This window comes from Papio anubis, chromosome 7, assembly GCF_008728515.1.
Source record: "Papio anubis isolate 15944 chromosome 7, Panubis1.0, whole genome shotgun sequence".
Taxonomy (NCBI): domain Eukaryota; kingdom Metazoa; phylum Chordata; class Mammalia; order Primates; family Cercopithecidae; genus Papio; species Papio anubis.
In genome coordinates, this window is record NC_044982.1 from 156,313,910 (window position 1) to 156,327,922 (window position 14,013).

Genomic DNA, 14,013 nt, shown 5'->3' on the forward strand with positions numbered 1-14,013 from the left:
TCTTGTTTGTGAATTACTCCCAGTGACTTTACTGGATAGTAGGTGCTTTTTCCACCAAAAACCCTGGCCTAGAGTACTTTCGTCTCAGCTAACACAGAGATATGAAACTAAGGCCTCCCATAAAAGTATTTTCTTGAATGTTTTGTATTTCTGCTCCATTGAATATATTTTCTTAAATATAATAATCATTGATAAGTTTTGACTCAACATCAGTAAGATGTGACACAAGGCAAAGCCCAATTAGTGCTTCACGGCAACTTTACTGTCAAGAGTTGGGTGATCTATTTCATAAGCCAAATAAAAATAACAAAAATAATTTTATCACCAACACTTTCACTTTTGAGAGTCCAAATACTGTCCAAGTACCACTGTTATCAGGTATTGGAAATCTTCTTATTTGGAAGGTGGTTAGGACCAGAATGGTGGTATGGGGGGACAAGGAGGTGGGCTTACCTTCCAGCAGGTCTCTGGCCAGACCAGGTTCTGCCCCTGTGGACCGAACAAAGTCTGACAGGACTGCGTCCATATCAAGAGTCATAGGATCATGTAGAAGTGCTGCCCAACACTCAGCCGAGGTGGGGTTTGGAAGCACACTAGAAACCATCCATCTGCAGGAAAGAAGAGAAAAGGCATTTTACCACGTGACGGAAATGGAGCTGCAAGTGACAACTACATGCAGGGACCCGAGGGAGAGAACAGGAGCCATTTCCACCTGCTGTCATATTTTTCTGAACTGGTTTGGTCCAACTGCCTGATTCTTCATGCAAGACATTATATTATAGAATTTGAACTAAAATGTCATCCCTCTGTACATGCCATGTGACAGAAGGGGTACTATGAGCCGAATGTTTGTGTTTCCTCCTAAAATTCATATGTTGATATCTCATCTCCAAGGTGATGGAGACAGTGCTATCTATGAAGCAGGAAATGGGCCCTCACTAGACTCCAGATCCACTGGTTCCCCGATCTTAGACTTCCCAGCCTTTAGTACTGTGTGGAATACGTTTCTATTGTTCATAAGCCTCCCAAGCTATTGTATTTTGACATAGCACCCCAGATAGACTAAGGCAAGGGGTCATCACTATTTCCAGTGCTCCTGACCTTACATTTTATTAATTCCAATAACTGATGGGGAAAAAAGACTAGATTATTTTAAAATTTCAAACACCTAAATATACCTAGAAAAATTCAATTGGAGTTGCTAGATTTCTAATCCTCTTCCGAACTGTATAGACTTGCAATACTTTCACAATGTGATGAATGTTACCCACTCTATTCCAATTATGCCTTTACCAGTGTGCCATCCTACCCCTTCAGTCCTCACTCCTTACTTGGCTAGTAGAAAAGACTCCAGGTTAATCCACAGTTGACTGAAATACCACACTTGCTGAAGATGGCTACTAAACTAGCTGCCATCTCTCTAAGAGCTGCCATCAATCCAACAATATTCTGAAGAATGTCAGATTTCCCAGGCAGTATGATCCCAGCCAGAGAAAGAGAATGGATGTGCAGCAGCTTGACCCAGGCTGACTGCAGCAGCTGATTGCTGGGGAAAAGCAACTGTCACATTGCAAGTGAGAGAGACTTACACGAGTCAGAGGTGCTGGGGTCCCCAGTGGGTGCTCAGTCTTTGCTGATGGAGTGCAAATGCATCCTTGTGTTTGTGTAGATAAAACGTCCGCAAGTTACGGACCACGGGCCACCTGTGGTATGCCACCCATTTTTGTAAATGAAGTGTTATGGGAAGACAGCCATACCCATTCATTTGCATATTGCCTGTGGCTGCTTTTGCACCCAGCTGAGTTGAGGAGTTAAAACAGAGACCCTGAGGCCCACAAAACTGAAAAGATTTACTGCCTGGAACTTTACGGAAAAAGTCTGCAGACTCCATTACAGGCAATGGAGAATTTTATGCTAGTAAGCATGTAATTAATTTTACAGATTGTGGGGGTGAGTTTGAATCCCATACTATTGATGACTGTCCTCTGTTCTTTCTTTCACAGTAACCCACTGGGATGGGTGCCGCTTGGTGGGGTAGGTCCTGTGTCAGTGGCCCATGCTTTAGAGCCAGGCACATAGCCTGATGTGACCCTGGCCCTGCCCTTGTCCAGCTGTGACATGGGCTTCATTTCTCTGAGCACTCCTGTTTCTCTGTAGGAATGCAGGAAATGAGCTCACCTAATGTGCAAGACCCTGAGGACTGAGGGTCTCAGGCAGGGAGGTCCATACCCTCAGGGACATTCACTGTGACCACCCCATCTTGCACACAGCTCCTACTGGGTGTAATTTTTAGTTGATGCAGCTAGAAAATAAGAAAATTATTTGACCTGATGTATATGGTACCAATTAGGAAATTGATTTCTTCCTTCTCTCCATGCACCGGGGCTTCGGCCGGGAGAGTCTCTTCTTTTGTCACTGCCACCTGGGGGACAGATCAGAAAACAAGAGCATGTGATCTCCTTACCCTCAGACTGAGGCTGAAGGCTTGGCTTTTTGTCACAGGAGGCTGGATCTTGGCCTTGGCCAATCGCCTGAGGCATGTACTCTGTCTTCTTGGGCCCTACAGGTCCCTGCTCACCAGCTGACCACCATCTCCCATGCCTGGGCCTGGCCAGGGGCTGTCTCAGCTTCCCTCGTTTTAGCAAGCACTTCTATTTCAGTGAGGATCACTTGCACAGCACAGAGCTGTATTTTTCTTTTTTTTTTTGTTTTTGAGACGGAGTCTTGCTCTGTCTGTCGCAGGGGCTGGAGTGCAGTGGCGCGATCTCGGCTCACTTGCAAGTTCCACCTCCCGGGTTCGCACCATTCTCCTGCCTCAGCCTCCCGAGTAGCTGGGACTACAGGCGCCTGTCACCACGCCCGGCTAGTTTTTAGTATCTTTAGTACAGACAGAGTTTCACCATGTTAGCCAGGTTGGTCTCCATCCCCTGACCTTGTGATCCACCCGCCTTGGCCTCCCAAAGTGCTGGGATTACAGACGTGAGCCACCGCGCCCGGCCTACAGAGCTGTTTTAAACTTTATTAGCACATACCACACCAGTACATTCAATCTCAGTTATGTGGTGAAATATACATAATATGAAATTTACCATTTTAACCATTTTTAAGTGTAAGGTTCAGTGGCATTAAGTACCTTTACACCATTGAGCAACCATCACCTTCATCCAACTCTAGAACTTTCTCACCTTCCCAAACTGAAACTCTGTACACATGAAATACTAACTTTGCATTCCTCTCTCTCCACAGGCCCCGGCCACCACCATTCTACTTTCTGTCTCTGTGAATGTGACTACTCTGGGTACCTCACGTGAATGGGATCATATAGGATTTGTCCTCTGTGGCTCATTTATTCTTCTTAGCATACTGTCCTCAAGGCTGCTGCATGCCGTCGGCATGTGTCAGAATCTTCTTCCTTTTTAAGGTAGACTAATATTCCACTGCATGTATAGATCACATTTTACATATCAGTTGATTCATCTATGGACACTTGGGTTGCCCCACCTTTCGGCGGCAGTGAATGGTGTAATCTCAGCCCATTTATACTTATGCCAGGTTGCTGTACTGTGAACTTCATGAGCTTTCACCAGAATGGCAGTTAAAATTATGTCCATATCTCCTCCTCTGTATCATGTCCTTAATGCAAACATAGATTAAAGTGTGGACTTAAAATGAATGTTTTGTGTGGTAAGAAGCTACTGTGTTTATCTTGCTTCCAGATTTATTTCTTCTTCTTCTTCTTTTCTTTTTGAGATGGAGTCTCACTCTGTTGCCCAGGCTGGAGTGCAGTGGCACGATCTCAGCTCACTGCAAGCTCTGCCTCCCAAGTTCATGCCATTCTCCGGTCTCAGCCTTCCGAGTAGCCGGGACTACAGGCATGCACCACCACACCCAGCTAATTTTTTTTTTTTTTTTTGTATCTTTAGTAGAGACAGGGTTTCACCATGTTAGCCAGAATGGTCTTGATCTCCTGACCTCGTGATCTGCCCACCTTGGCCTCCCAGAGTGCTGGGATTACAGGTGGGAGCCACCGCACCTGGCCTTCCAGATGTATTTGTTAAATCTCACACTGCCACCATCACCACATCCTCACATTCATGTCCCATGATGATATGGGAGGGGCTGGGCTGGTGGGGACACTGGCCCCCAGTTACCTGGGCCATCCTCCCAAGCATGCACGGTGCCTCTCAACCTACCCAGTGTGGTCTAAAGCACTCACTCAGCCGCTTCGAACAGCCTGAGGCTCTGGGTGGCCGTGCCCTGGCCCTGCATTCCTGCTCTCCTCCATGCATCCTAGCCCTTAGACAGAACACCTCTGAAGGTCTCATCAGCCACCCTGGGGAAAGTGATGTGTCCCGTCAATGCCTGGTGACTTTGCCTTAGGAGGGGCAGTGCCATGTGGGGAAGAGGATTGGCCCTGGAATCAGTCCCTGGGGCCAAAATGATTCACATACTTTGTGTGACCTTAGGCATGTTATATCACCTCTCCGTGCCTCAGTTTCCTCATCAATACAATTAGAATAATAATAGTATCTCACAGTTATTATGAAATTTTAAGGAATTCATGCACAAAATGTACTGGCCCATAGGACGTGCTCAACAAACATTAATCATGAGCCACTGAATGAACTCTCAACAGGGACCCTGAGACCACCCTTGCCTTCCCAAGTCTCCACTGAGCAAGAAAACTGCTGCCACCAGCTTGCTGAAGGCAGGAATAAGGGGCCTACCTCTAGTGCCCTGGCTTAGAATCACAGAGGGTTAAACTGGTGGGGGCTCCTGCCTTCAATTCCGTCTTCCTTCCCGTATCCGAGGTTGCAGTGTTCATTTCTCACTTAAGCAACCTTCATGGAGCTGCTAATCTGTTCTGGCCATGACTGCAGGGACTGTGTGGGAACTATGAGCCCCCTGAGCCTCCCCAGGAGCTCCCCAGTAAGCAGAGAGATACAGACACACACACACAGGTCTCAAAGACCAACTGCTGGATTTGGAAGACACTTAGTGGAGGAACTGGTCCAACCAGACAGAGCGAAATTGCAAGACAGAGGTGTAGCAGGATAAAGACCCAAACTGCCTCAGGATATATTTTTCATTAACTTCTGTTTTGGCCAGGGATGGTGGCTTACACTTGTAATCCCAGCACTTTGGGAGGCCGAGGCTGGTGGATCACCTGAGGTCTGGAGTTTGAGGGCAGCCTGGCCAACATGGTGAAACCCTGTCTCTACAAATTTAAAAAAAAAAAAAAAAAAAAAAAGCCAGGTGTGGTGGTAGGTGCCTGTAATCTCAGCTACTTGGGAGGCTGAGGTAGGAGAATCGCTTGAACCCGAGAGGCAGAGGTTACAGTGAGCTGAGATTGCGCCATTGCACTCCAGCCTGGGCAACAAGAGTGAAATTCCATCTCCAATAAACAAATAAATAAACACAAACAAATTTCTGTTTCAGTGAAGCTCAAATAAAACATTGCTATATTATATTTGTCTGTAGACGTCATAACTGGACACTGAAAGGCAATAAAATGGGTAGATGGAGAATGAACACTGGGAGATGGTGGCAGAGGCTTGTGGTCTGAACCCTGGGGACAGGTACAGGAAGACTATGGGTGAATGAATGCCTGGAGGTTACTCTTCACTCCTAGGACAGCGAGCAGGGTAGTGAATGCCTTTAAAATCTCTCTCAACAGAGGGCCAGCTGCCTGAGAGCTGGGATCTACTTCATCCTCCTTTCTATCCTCGTGGTCACAGGGCCTGGCACACACCAGGGCCAAAACTAAGGTGAGGCGAGGCGGCACCTGCCACTGCTGCAGAATCTAAGGGGATGCAAAAACACTCAGGAATCAACATAAACAACATTTTAGTGCTATATTTGCAAAAAAAAAATTTAGTGCAAAAATATCCTTGATGAACAAAATATCAGCCTTTTAAATGAAGGCAAGGTCGGCATGACTATTCTTCCTTTGCCCCTGTCTCCACAGGGTTGCTGGGCCCGGGCATGAGCTCAGAGCTGCTGCCTGGGAGGCAGGTGGTTCGGAGGCAGCCAAGTGAACACCCATCACAGCCAGAGAGACTGACTTCAGAGAGGGCCAGTGAGGGCCACGGGCAGGGGCACACAAGTGAGTGGGGAGCGGGAGCTTGCTTTCATCAGGTCTGTTTGATGATACAGCACACTGAACACAGGGATAAGGGAACAGAGGGGTGGATGAACAGATCTGGGGTCAAGCGCAGGCTTGGGAGCTGATGGCCTGGCTGGGTGCAAAGCCCCTGCAACCCTGGAAAGGCCACTTTTCTTGAAGCCTTGGTTGTCACATCTGAGCAATGAGGGTGAGAACAACTCTGCCTCTTTAGAATTGCAGTAAGGATACAGTGAGATGAGAGGATACTGAAAGAACACGCACTATTACTATTATTACCATTGACATAGATTAAAACAATAGGCAAATGTACTGTTCTGGTACTGAGAATCCGCCCTTGACTACCCATACATTTATACATCCCTGTTAAGCGGGTGAATGGTTAAATATGAAAAAAGGTCAGGCATGCGTTCATCCTGTCTGGCCTGGCGAGGAAGCCCACCCTGGTGAGGAGATCAGATGCCTGGGCTTCCCTGGTGAAATGAATTGGTTGTCTCAACTCAGATGTCAACACTCTACGAGCCTGTGTGTGTGGCTCGTCCTTTGCCAGATGCCATTGTGACCTTGGGCAAGTGTGGTGCACTAGGGGACAAAGGCTTCAGTGGATGCCACGTAGGGAAATACATCTTCCAGAGCATTTTCATGGTTCAGATGAAAGGTAAGAAAGCCTGGTGTCTTTCAGTGCAGGGGCATGAGTTCTGGGAAGTTTGGCTCTGCCAAACATTCCAATGCACAGAGCACATCATCATTTCCAAAGCTTGGCCACGTATATTACTTATATAACCTCCACAATGCAAGCTAGAGATAAAGATGAGTCTAACAGCAATTTGGACTGTGTGAAGCAATTTCTCCAGGAAATTCAATGTCAAAAGTCCTGGGTGAGGAGAGGGGAGGTGCTTCTTACTGAGGAATAAGAAGAGAGGTTTGGCCAGACAGCGACAGATCGGGCTGTGTGAAAATCAAACAGAAGAGGCTATGGGAAAGTCTGTGGGGCACACTGAAGTTCTTCGCATTGTTGCGGGATCATTTCACTCTTTAGTTTTCCCCTTGGTGAAGCTGATACTCTCAAACGCATTGTCTGGTGGGAACCGAGGAAGGCTCCAGCAGCAACAGCGGGCAGTGCTGGGGCCCACCACTTGCACCTGGGGCTCGGAGAAGGCACACATGTGGGCACTGAGCCCATTTCACTTGTCCAGCAGGTGCCCTGGGCTGGACACCCAATGGGCTCAATGGGAGGGAGACATGCCTTCTGTTCAGGGGCCATGACTGGGCCTTGTGCTGGCTCTCAGAGCATCTGGTGCCTTTAAAATAAAATATGTGCATAAACCCATGACTGGAAGCAAAACATTTCCTTAGCTGACACTCACTCAACTGTACTGTTTCACAATTTTCTCCTAGCATGGAAAGATGGAAGAAAAGTCTCTACTAAAATGTATACCTTTGGGATTAGCAGTAAGTGTAGGATCTACTGGAGTTTTGTCTTACATGCATTGAAATGATATACTCATCAATGACATATCAAATTCTTCAATGGTTCTTAATACGAGTTAAACAGTAGTTTAAATGACAGGAGAAAGTGGGGCACTAGAAATTGTAAATGGCACCTCAACATCCCAGTCTGTCTACTCTTGAGCTTAGACTTTTAGGCTAACAAGGAGAACACAGAATTAAGTGATGGTATATATTTTAAAAATATTTTTCCAATAAATATTTAAATATGCATAAAAGTAGACAGAAAAGTATATTAAAGCCAATGCACCCATCCCTCAGGCATGACAATTATCAACTCTTAGCCAACCATGCTCCTTCTCTATCTCCAACCCTTCCCCTGCTCACATCATTTTGAAGCAAATTCCAGATAACACATTATTTCATCCACAACTACTTTCATCTCTCTCTCTCTAAAAGACCCTTTAAAACATAACCACAGTACCATAATCCCACTTAAAAATTAACAATAATTCTTCATTTAAGAATGAAGAATATCCATTGTGCAAATTTCCAGTGTGCAAATTTCCAATGATATCAAACGTTGTTAAGTTCACATATTTAGTTTTTCAGTTTGTTGTTCATCTTACTTGAATCAGAATTCAAGTGTAATTGGTTGATATGTCTTTTTTAATCTACAGATTTTGTCTCCGTCTTTTTTCCTCTGTTGAAAAATCTGATGTATATATTTTTCTCGAGAGTTTTCTATCATCTGGCTTTTACTGATTGCTCCTCTGGTGCCATGTCCTGTGCTCCTCTGTCCTCTCTATTTCATGTAAATCAGCACTGGGATATAAGACTTAATCAGATTCAGGTTCAATTTGGGGCACATTTTGGTGCTGTCTTCTTCCATCAGTAAGCACTGAGTATCTGTCTCTGCCTGCGATGGTAGCAGCCACTGATGATCATTGCCTAGACCCAGCAATTCAAGAGGGGTTGCATATACTGGCAGTACAATTCTTTCATTCATTCTTTATTTATTAGCTGGAATTCTTAAAGGGAAACTTCTACTAATCTACTATTTGGTCACCCAGTGGTAGACATCTAATAGAAAAGGCAAGATGGATGCTTTATTTATGACCTTTTAATTCATCATTTTACTTGGACAAGTTGGTTCACTAGCTTCCTTCAATGGGATCAATTTGTTACTTCTTTTTTTGAAATATTTTGCATTCCTCGATTTAAACATATTTTATGCATTTTGATCTGTCCAATATAGAGCAGTTGTTGTCTTTATTGATGCTTAAGTTCTGAATCAAGTTCCCTTGACACTAGCGCAGCTGACAGAGTCTTTTCTATATATCTTGGGTGACAAAATGTTTCAGGTCCCTTTTCTACATTTACTGTTCCGGATCTAGAATTCGACATTTCTCCAAAGAACTATGGGTCTTCTTTATTGAGAATGGTTTTTCAAGACCACAATCTGGGTGCTTGGTGTACCCATAACTAGTGGTTTAGTCATTGTTTACAGGACTTCTTGGAGAGCTAAGAAATATGTTTAATAAAGACTAAATTTTGAGTTCATTCTAATATTTCCAATTCAAATAGAAGACTTCACAGTTTTTACTTAACCTAATCTCTTTGACAGATGAACCTCCTTCCCTCACCGAATCCTAGTTCTTAATAAAATCAGGAATGATAGCATATTACAGTTACTCTTTCCATTTCTCCTGCTCGAATCAAAGCTATTGATTTCTCTGTGCTAAATTTATATCTTGCTATTTTACTAAATTCTTACAATTTATAGCAATTTTCCATAGTTTTTTTAGTATTCCAGATACACAATCATATCAAATGCAAATATAGTTTGTGTTAACTTTTTTTTTTTTGAGATGGAGTATCTATTTCCCAATCCTGCCTGATTTCCTTGATTAATGCATTCAATATAATATTACATATTATGAGAGGTTATGGGCATCTTTGCTTTGCTCCTAACTTTAGTGGGAACAACTTTGGTGTTTCCACACTGAAAAAGATGCTGAGTGTTGGGTCTTGGGTTAAACAAACAAACAAATACACACACACACACAAGTTTTTAAAAATTTAAAGTTCCAGGATACATGTGCAGGATGTGCAGGTTTGTTACATAGGTAAAGGTGTGCCATGGTGGTTTGTTGCACCTATCAACCCATCACCTAGGTATTAAGCCCTGCATGCATTATTTATCCTGATGCTCACCATCCCACCATCCCCCCAACAGGCCCCAGTGTGTGTTGTTCCCCTCCCTGTGTCCATGTGTTCTCATTGTTCAGCTCTCACTTATAAGTGAGAACATGCGGTGTTTGGTTTTCTGTTCCTGTGTTAGTTTGCTGAGGATAATGGCTTTCAGTTCCAACTATGTCCCTGCAAAGGACATGATCTCATTCCTTTTTATGGCTGCATAGTATTCCATTGTGTATATGCACATTTTCTTTAAACTTTTAAAAAAAATTTTCTGTAAGTTATTGGGGTACAGGTGGTGTTTGGTTACACGAGTAATTTCTTTAGTGGCGATCTGTGAGATTTTGGTGCACCCATCACCTGAGCAGTATACACAGAACCCTGTTTGTAGTCTTTTATCCTTTGCCCCCCTCCCATCCTTCCCCCCAAATCCCCAAAGTCCATTGTATCATTCTTAGGCCTTTGCGTCCTCATAGCTTAGCTCCCACATATCAGTGAGAACATACGATGTTTGGTTTTTCATTCCTGAGTTACTTCACTTAGAATAATAGTCTCCAATATCATCCAGGTCACTGCAAATGATGTTAGTTCATTTCTTTTTATGGCTGACTAGTATTCCATTGTATAAATATACTACAGTTTCTTTATCCACTCATTGATTGATGGCATTTGGGTTGGTTCCATGATTCTGCAATTGTGAATTGTGCTGCTACAAACATGCATGTGCAAGTATCTTTTTCGTATAATGATTTCTTTTCCTCTGGGTAGATACCAAGAAGTGGGATTGCTGGATCAAATGGTAGCTCTATTTTCAGTTCTTTAAGGAATCCCCACACTGTTTTTCATAGTGGCTGCACTAGTTTACATTTCCACCAGTGGTGTAGAAGTGTTCCCTGTTCACCACATCTATGCCAACATCTGTTTGTTGATTTTTTTTTTATTATGGTCATTCTTGCAGGAGTAAGGTGGTATCACATTGTGGTTTTGATTTCCATTTCCCTGATTATTAGAGACGTTGAGCATTTTTTCACATGTTTCTTGGCCATTTGTACATCTTCTTTTGAGAACTGTCTATTCATCTCCTTAGCCCACTTTTTGATGGGGTTTTCTTTTTCTTACTGATTTGTTTGAGTTTGTTGCAGATTCTGGATATTAGTCCTTTGTAAAATGTATAGATTGTGAAGATTTTCTCCTTCTCTGTGGGTTGTCTGTTTACTCTACTGGCTGTTCCTTTTGCCATGCAAAAACTCCTTAGTTTAATTAAGTCCCAGGTATTTATATTTGTTTTTATTGCATTTGCTTTTGGGTTCTTGCTCATGAAATCCTTGCCTAAGCCAATGTGTACAAGTGGTTTTCCAATGTTATCTTCTAGAACTTTTATAGTTTCAGGTCTTAGATATAAGTCATTAATCCCTCTTGAGTTGATTTTTGTATAAGATGAGAGATGAGGATCCCATTTCATTCTCCTACATGTGGCTAGCCAATTATCCCAGCATCATTTGTTCAAAAGGGTGTCTTTTCCCCACTTTATGCTTTTGTTTGCTTTGTCGAAGATCAGTTGGCTGTTAAGTATTTGGGTGTATTTCTGGGTTGTCTATTGTTTTCCATTACTCTATGTGCCTATTTTTATACCAGTACCATGCTGTTTTGGTGACTATGGCCTTATAGTATAGTTTGAAATCAGGTAGCATGATGCTCTAGATTCGTTCTTTTTGCTTAGTCTTGCTTTGGCTATGCAGGCTCTTTTTTGGTTCCATATGAATTTTATAATTGTTGTTTCTATTTCTGTGAAGAATGATGGTAGTATTTTGATGGGGATTGCATTTACTATGTAGATTGCTTTTGGCAGTATGATCATTTTCACAATATTCATTTTACCCATCCATGAGCATGGGATGTGTTTCCACTTGTTTGTGTCATCTATGATTTCTTTCACCAGTGTTCTGTAGTTTTCCTTGTAGAGGTCTTTCGTCTCCTTGGTTAGGTATATTCCCAAGTATTTTATTTTATTTTTGCAGCTGTTATAAAAAAGGTTGCGTTATTGATTTGATTCTCTGCTTTCTTTCCTGGTGTATAGAAGAGTTACCAATTTGTGTACATTAATCTTGTATCCAGAAACTTCGCTGAATTCTTCCATCAGTTCTAGGAGCTTTCTGGAGGAGTCTTTAGGGTTTTCAAGGTAAATAATCATACTGTCAGCAAACAGTGACAGTTTGACTTCCTCTTCACCAATTTGGATGCCCTTTATTTCTCTTTTCTTATTGCTCTGGCTAGGACTTCCAGTACTATGTTGAAGAGGAGTGCTGAGAGTGGGCATCCTTGTCTTGTTCCAGTTCTCAGAGGGAATGCTTTCAAATTTCCCATTCAGTATTATGTTGGCTGTGGGTTTGTCACAGATGGCTTTCATTACATTGAGGTATGTCCCTTGTATGCCGATTTTGCTGAGAGTTTTAGTCATAAAGTGATGCTGGATTTTGTTGAATGCTTTTTATGCATCTATTGAGATGATCACGTTATTTTTGTTCTAAATTCTGTTTATGTGGTATGCTGCATTTATTGACTTGCACATGTTAAATCATCCCTTCATCCCTGGTACGAAACCCACTTGATCATGGTGGATTATATTTTTGATATGTTGCTGGATTCTGTTAGCCAGTATTTTGTTAAGGATTTTAGCATCTGTATTCAGCAAGGATATCAGTCTGTAGTTTTCTTTTTTGGTTATGTCCTTTCCTGGTTTTGGTATTAGGGTGAGGCTGGCTTCGTAGAATGAATTAGAGAGGCTTTCTTCTTTCTCTGTCTTGTGGAATAGTGTCGAATTCTGCTGTGAATCCATCTGGTCCCGGATTTCTTTTGCTGGTAATTTTCAAATTAAGATTTCAGTCACACTGCTTATTATTAGTCTGTTCAGGGTATCTAATTCTTCCTGATTTAAGCTAGGAGGATTGCATTTTTTGAGGAATTTATCCATGTCTTCTAGATTTTCTAGTTTATGTGTGTAAAGGTGTTCACTGTAGCCTTGAATAATCCTTTGCATTTCTGTGGTGTCACATCGTTTGTATTTCTGTTGTGTAATATCTCCTGTTTGTTTCTTAATGAGGTTATTTAGATTTTCTCTCTTCTTTTCTTGGTTAATCTTGCTAGTGGTCTATCAATTTTATTTATCTTTTCAAAGAACCAGCTTTTGTTTCATTTATCTTTTGTATTTTTTTTGTTGCTGTTGTTGTTTCAATTTCATTTAGTTCTGCTCTGATCTTGGTTGTTTCCTTTCTTCTCCTGGGTTTGGGTTTGGTTTGTTCTTGTTTCTCTAGTTCCTTGAGGTGTGACTTTAGAATGTCAGTTTGTGCCCTTTCACTCTTTTTGATAGGTGTTTAAGGCTATGAACTTTCCTATTAGTATCCCCTTTGCTGTGTCCCAGAGGTTTGACTGGTTGTGCCATTCTTGTCGTTGAGTTTGAATGATTTTTAAATTTCCATCGTGATTTCACTTTTGACCCAATGATCATTCAGGAGCAGGTTATTTAATTTCCATGTATTTGCATGGTTTTGAAGGTTCCTTTTGGAATTGATTTCCAGTTTGATTCCACTGTGGTCTGAGAGAGTGCTTGATACACTTTAATTTTCTTAAATTTATTGAGACTTGTTTTGTGGCCTACCATATGGTCTATCTTGGAGAAACTTCCATGTGCTGTTGTATAGAATGTGTATTCCATGGTTGTTGGATGAAATGTTCTGTATATATCTGTTAAGTCCATTTGTTCCAAGGTACAATTTAAATCCATTGTTTCTCTGACTTTTTATCTTGATGACCTGTCTAGTGCTGTCAGTGAAGTACTGAAGTCCCCCACTATTATTCTGTTGCCATCTATCTCATTTCTTATGTCTGTTAGTAATTGTTATATAAATTTGGGAGCTCCAGTGTTAGGTGCATATATGTTCAGGATTGTGATATTTTCCTGTTGGACAAGGCCTTTTACCATTATATAACAGTCCCTCTGTGTCTCTTTTAACTGCTGTTGCTTTAAAGTTTGTTTTGTCTAAGAATAGCTACTGCTGCTTGCTTTTGGTGTCCATTTGCATGACATGCCTTTTTCAACACCTTTACTTTAAGTTTATGTGAGTCCTTACATGTTAGGTAAGTCTCCTGAAGACAGCAGATAGTTCATTGGTGAGTTCTTATTTATTTTGCAGTTCTGCATATTTTAAGTGGAGCATTTAGGCCATTTACATTCAATGTTATTA

The 14,013-nt window shown here is 42.2% G+C and overlaps 1 protein-coding gene across 1 annotated transcript in view; it reads right to left on the reverse strand.

Moving 5' to 3' along the window:
* The window catches only part of OTUD7A (OTU deubiquitinase 7A), a 373,417-nt gene that overhangs the window by 161,959 nt on the left and 197,445 nt on the right, over window positions 1–14,013 (reverse strand). The window contains 2 exon segments of the mRNA XM_017960482.3: window positions 454–608; window positions 2,328–2,422. Coding sequence (XP_017815971.2) covers window positions 454–604 — 151 coding nt within the window. The 5' untranslated portion in view covers window positions 605–608; window positions 2,328–2,422.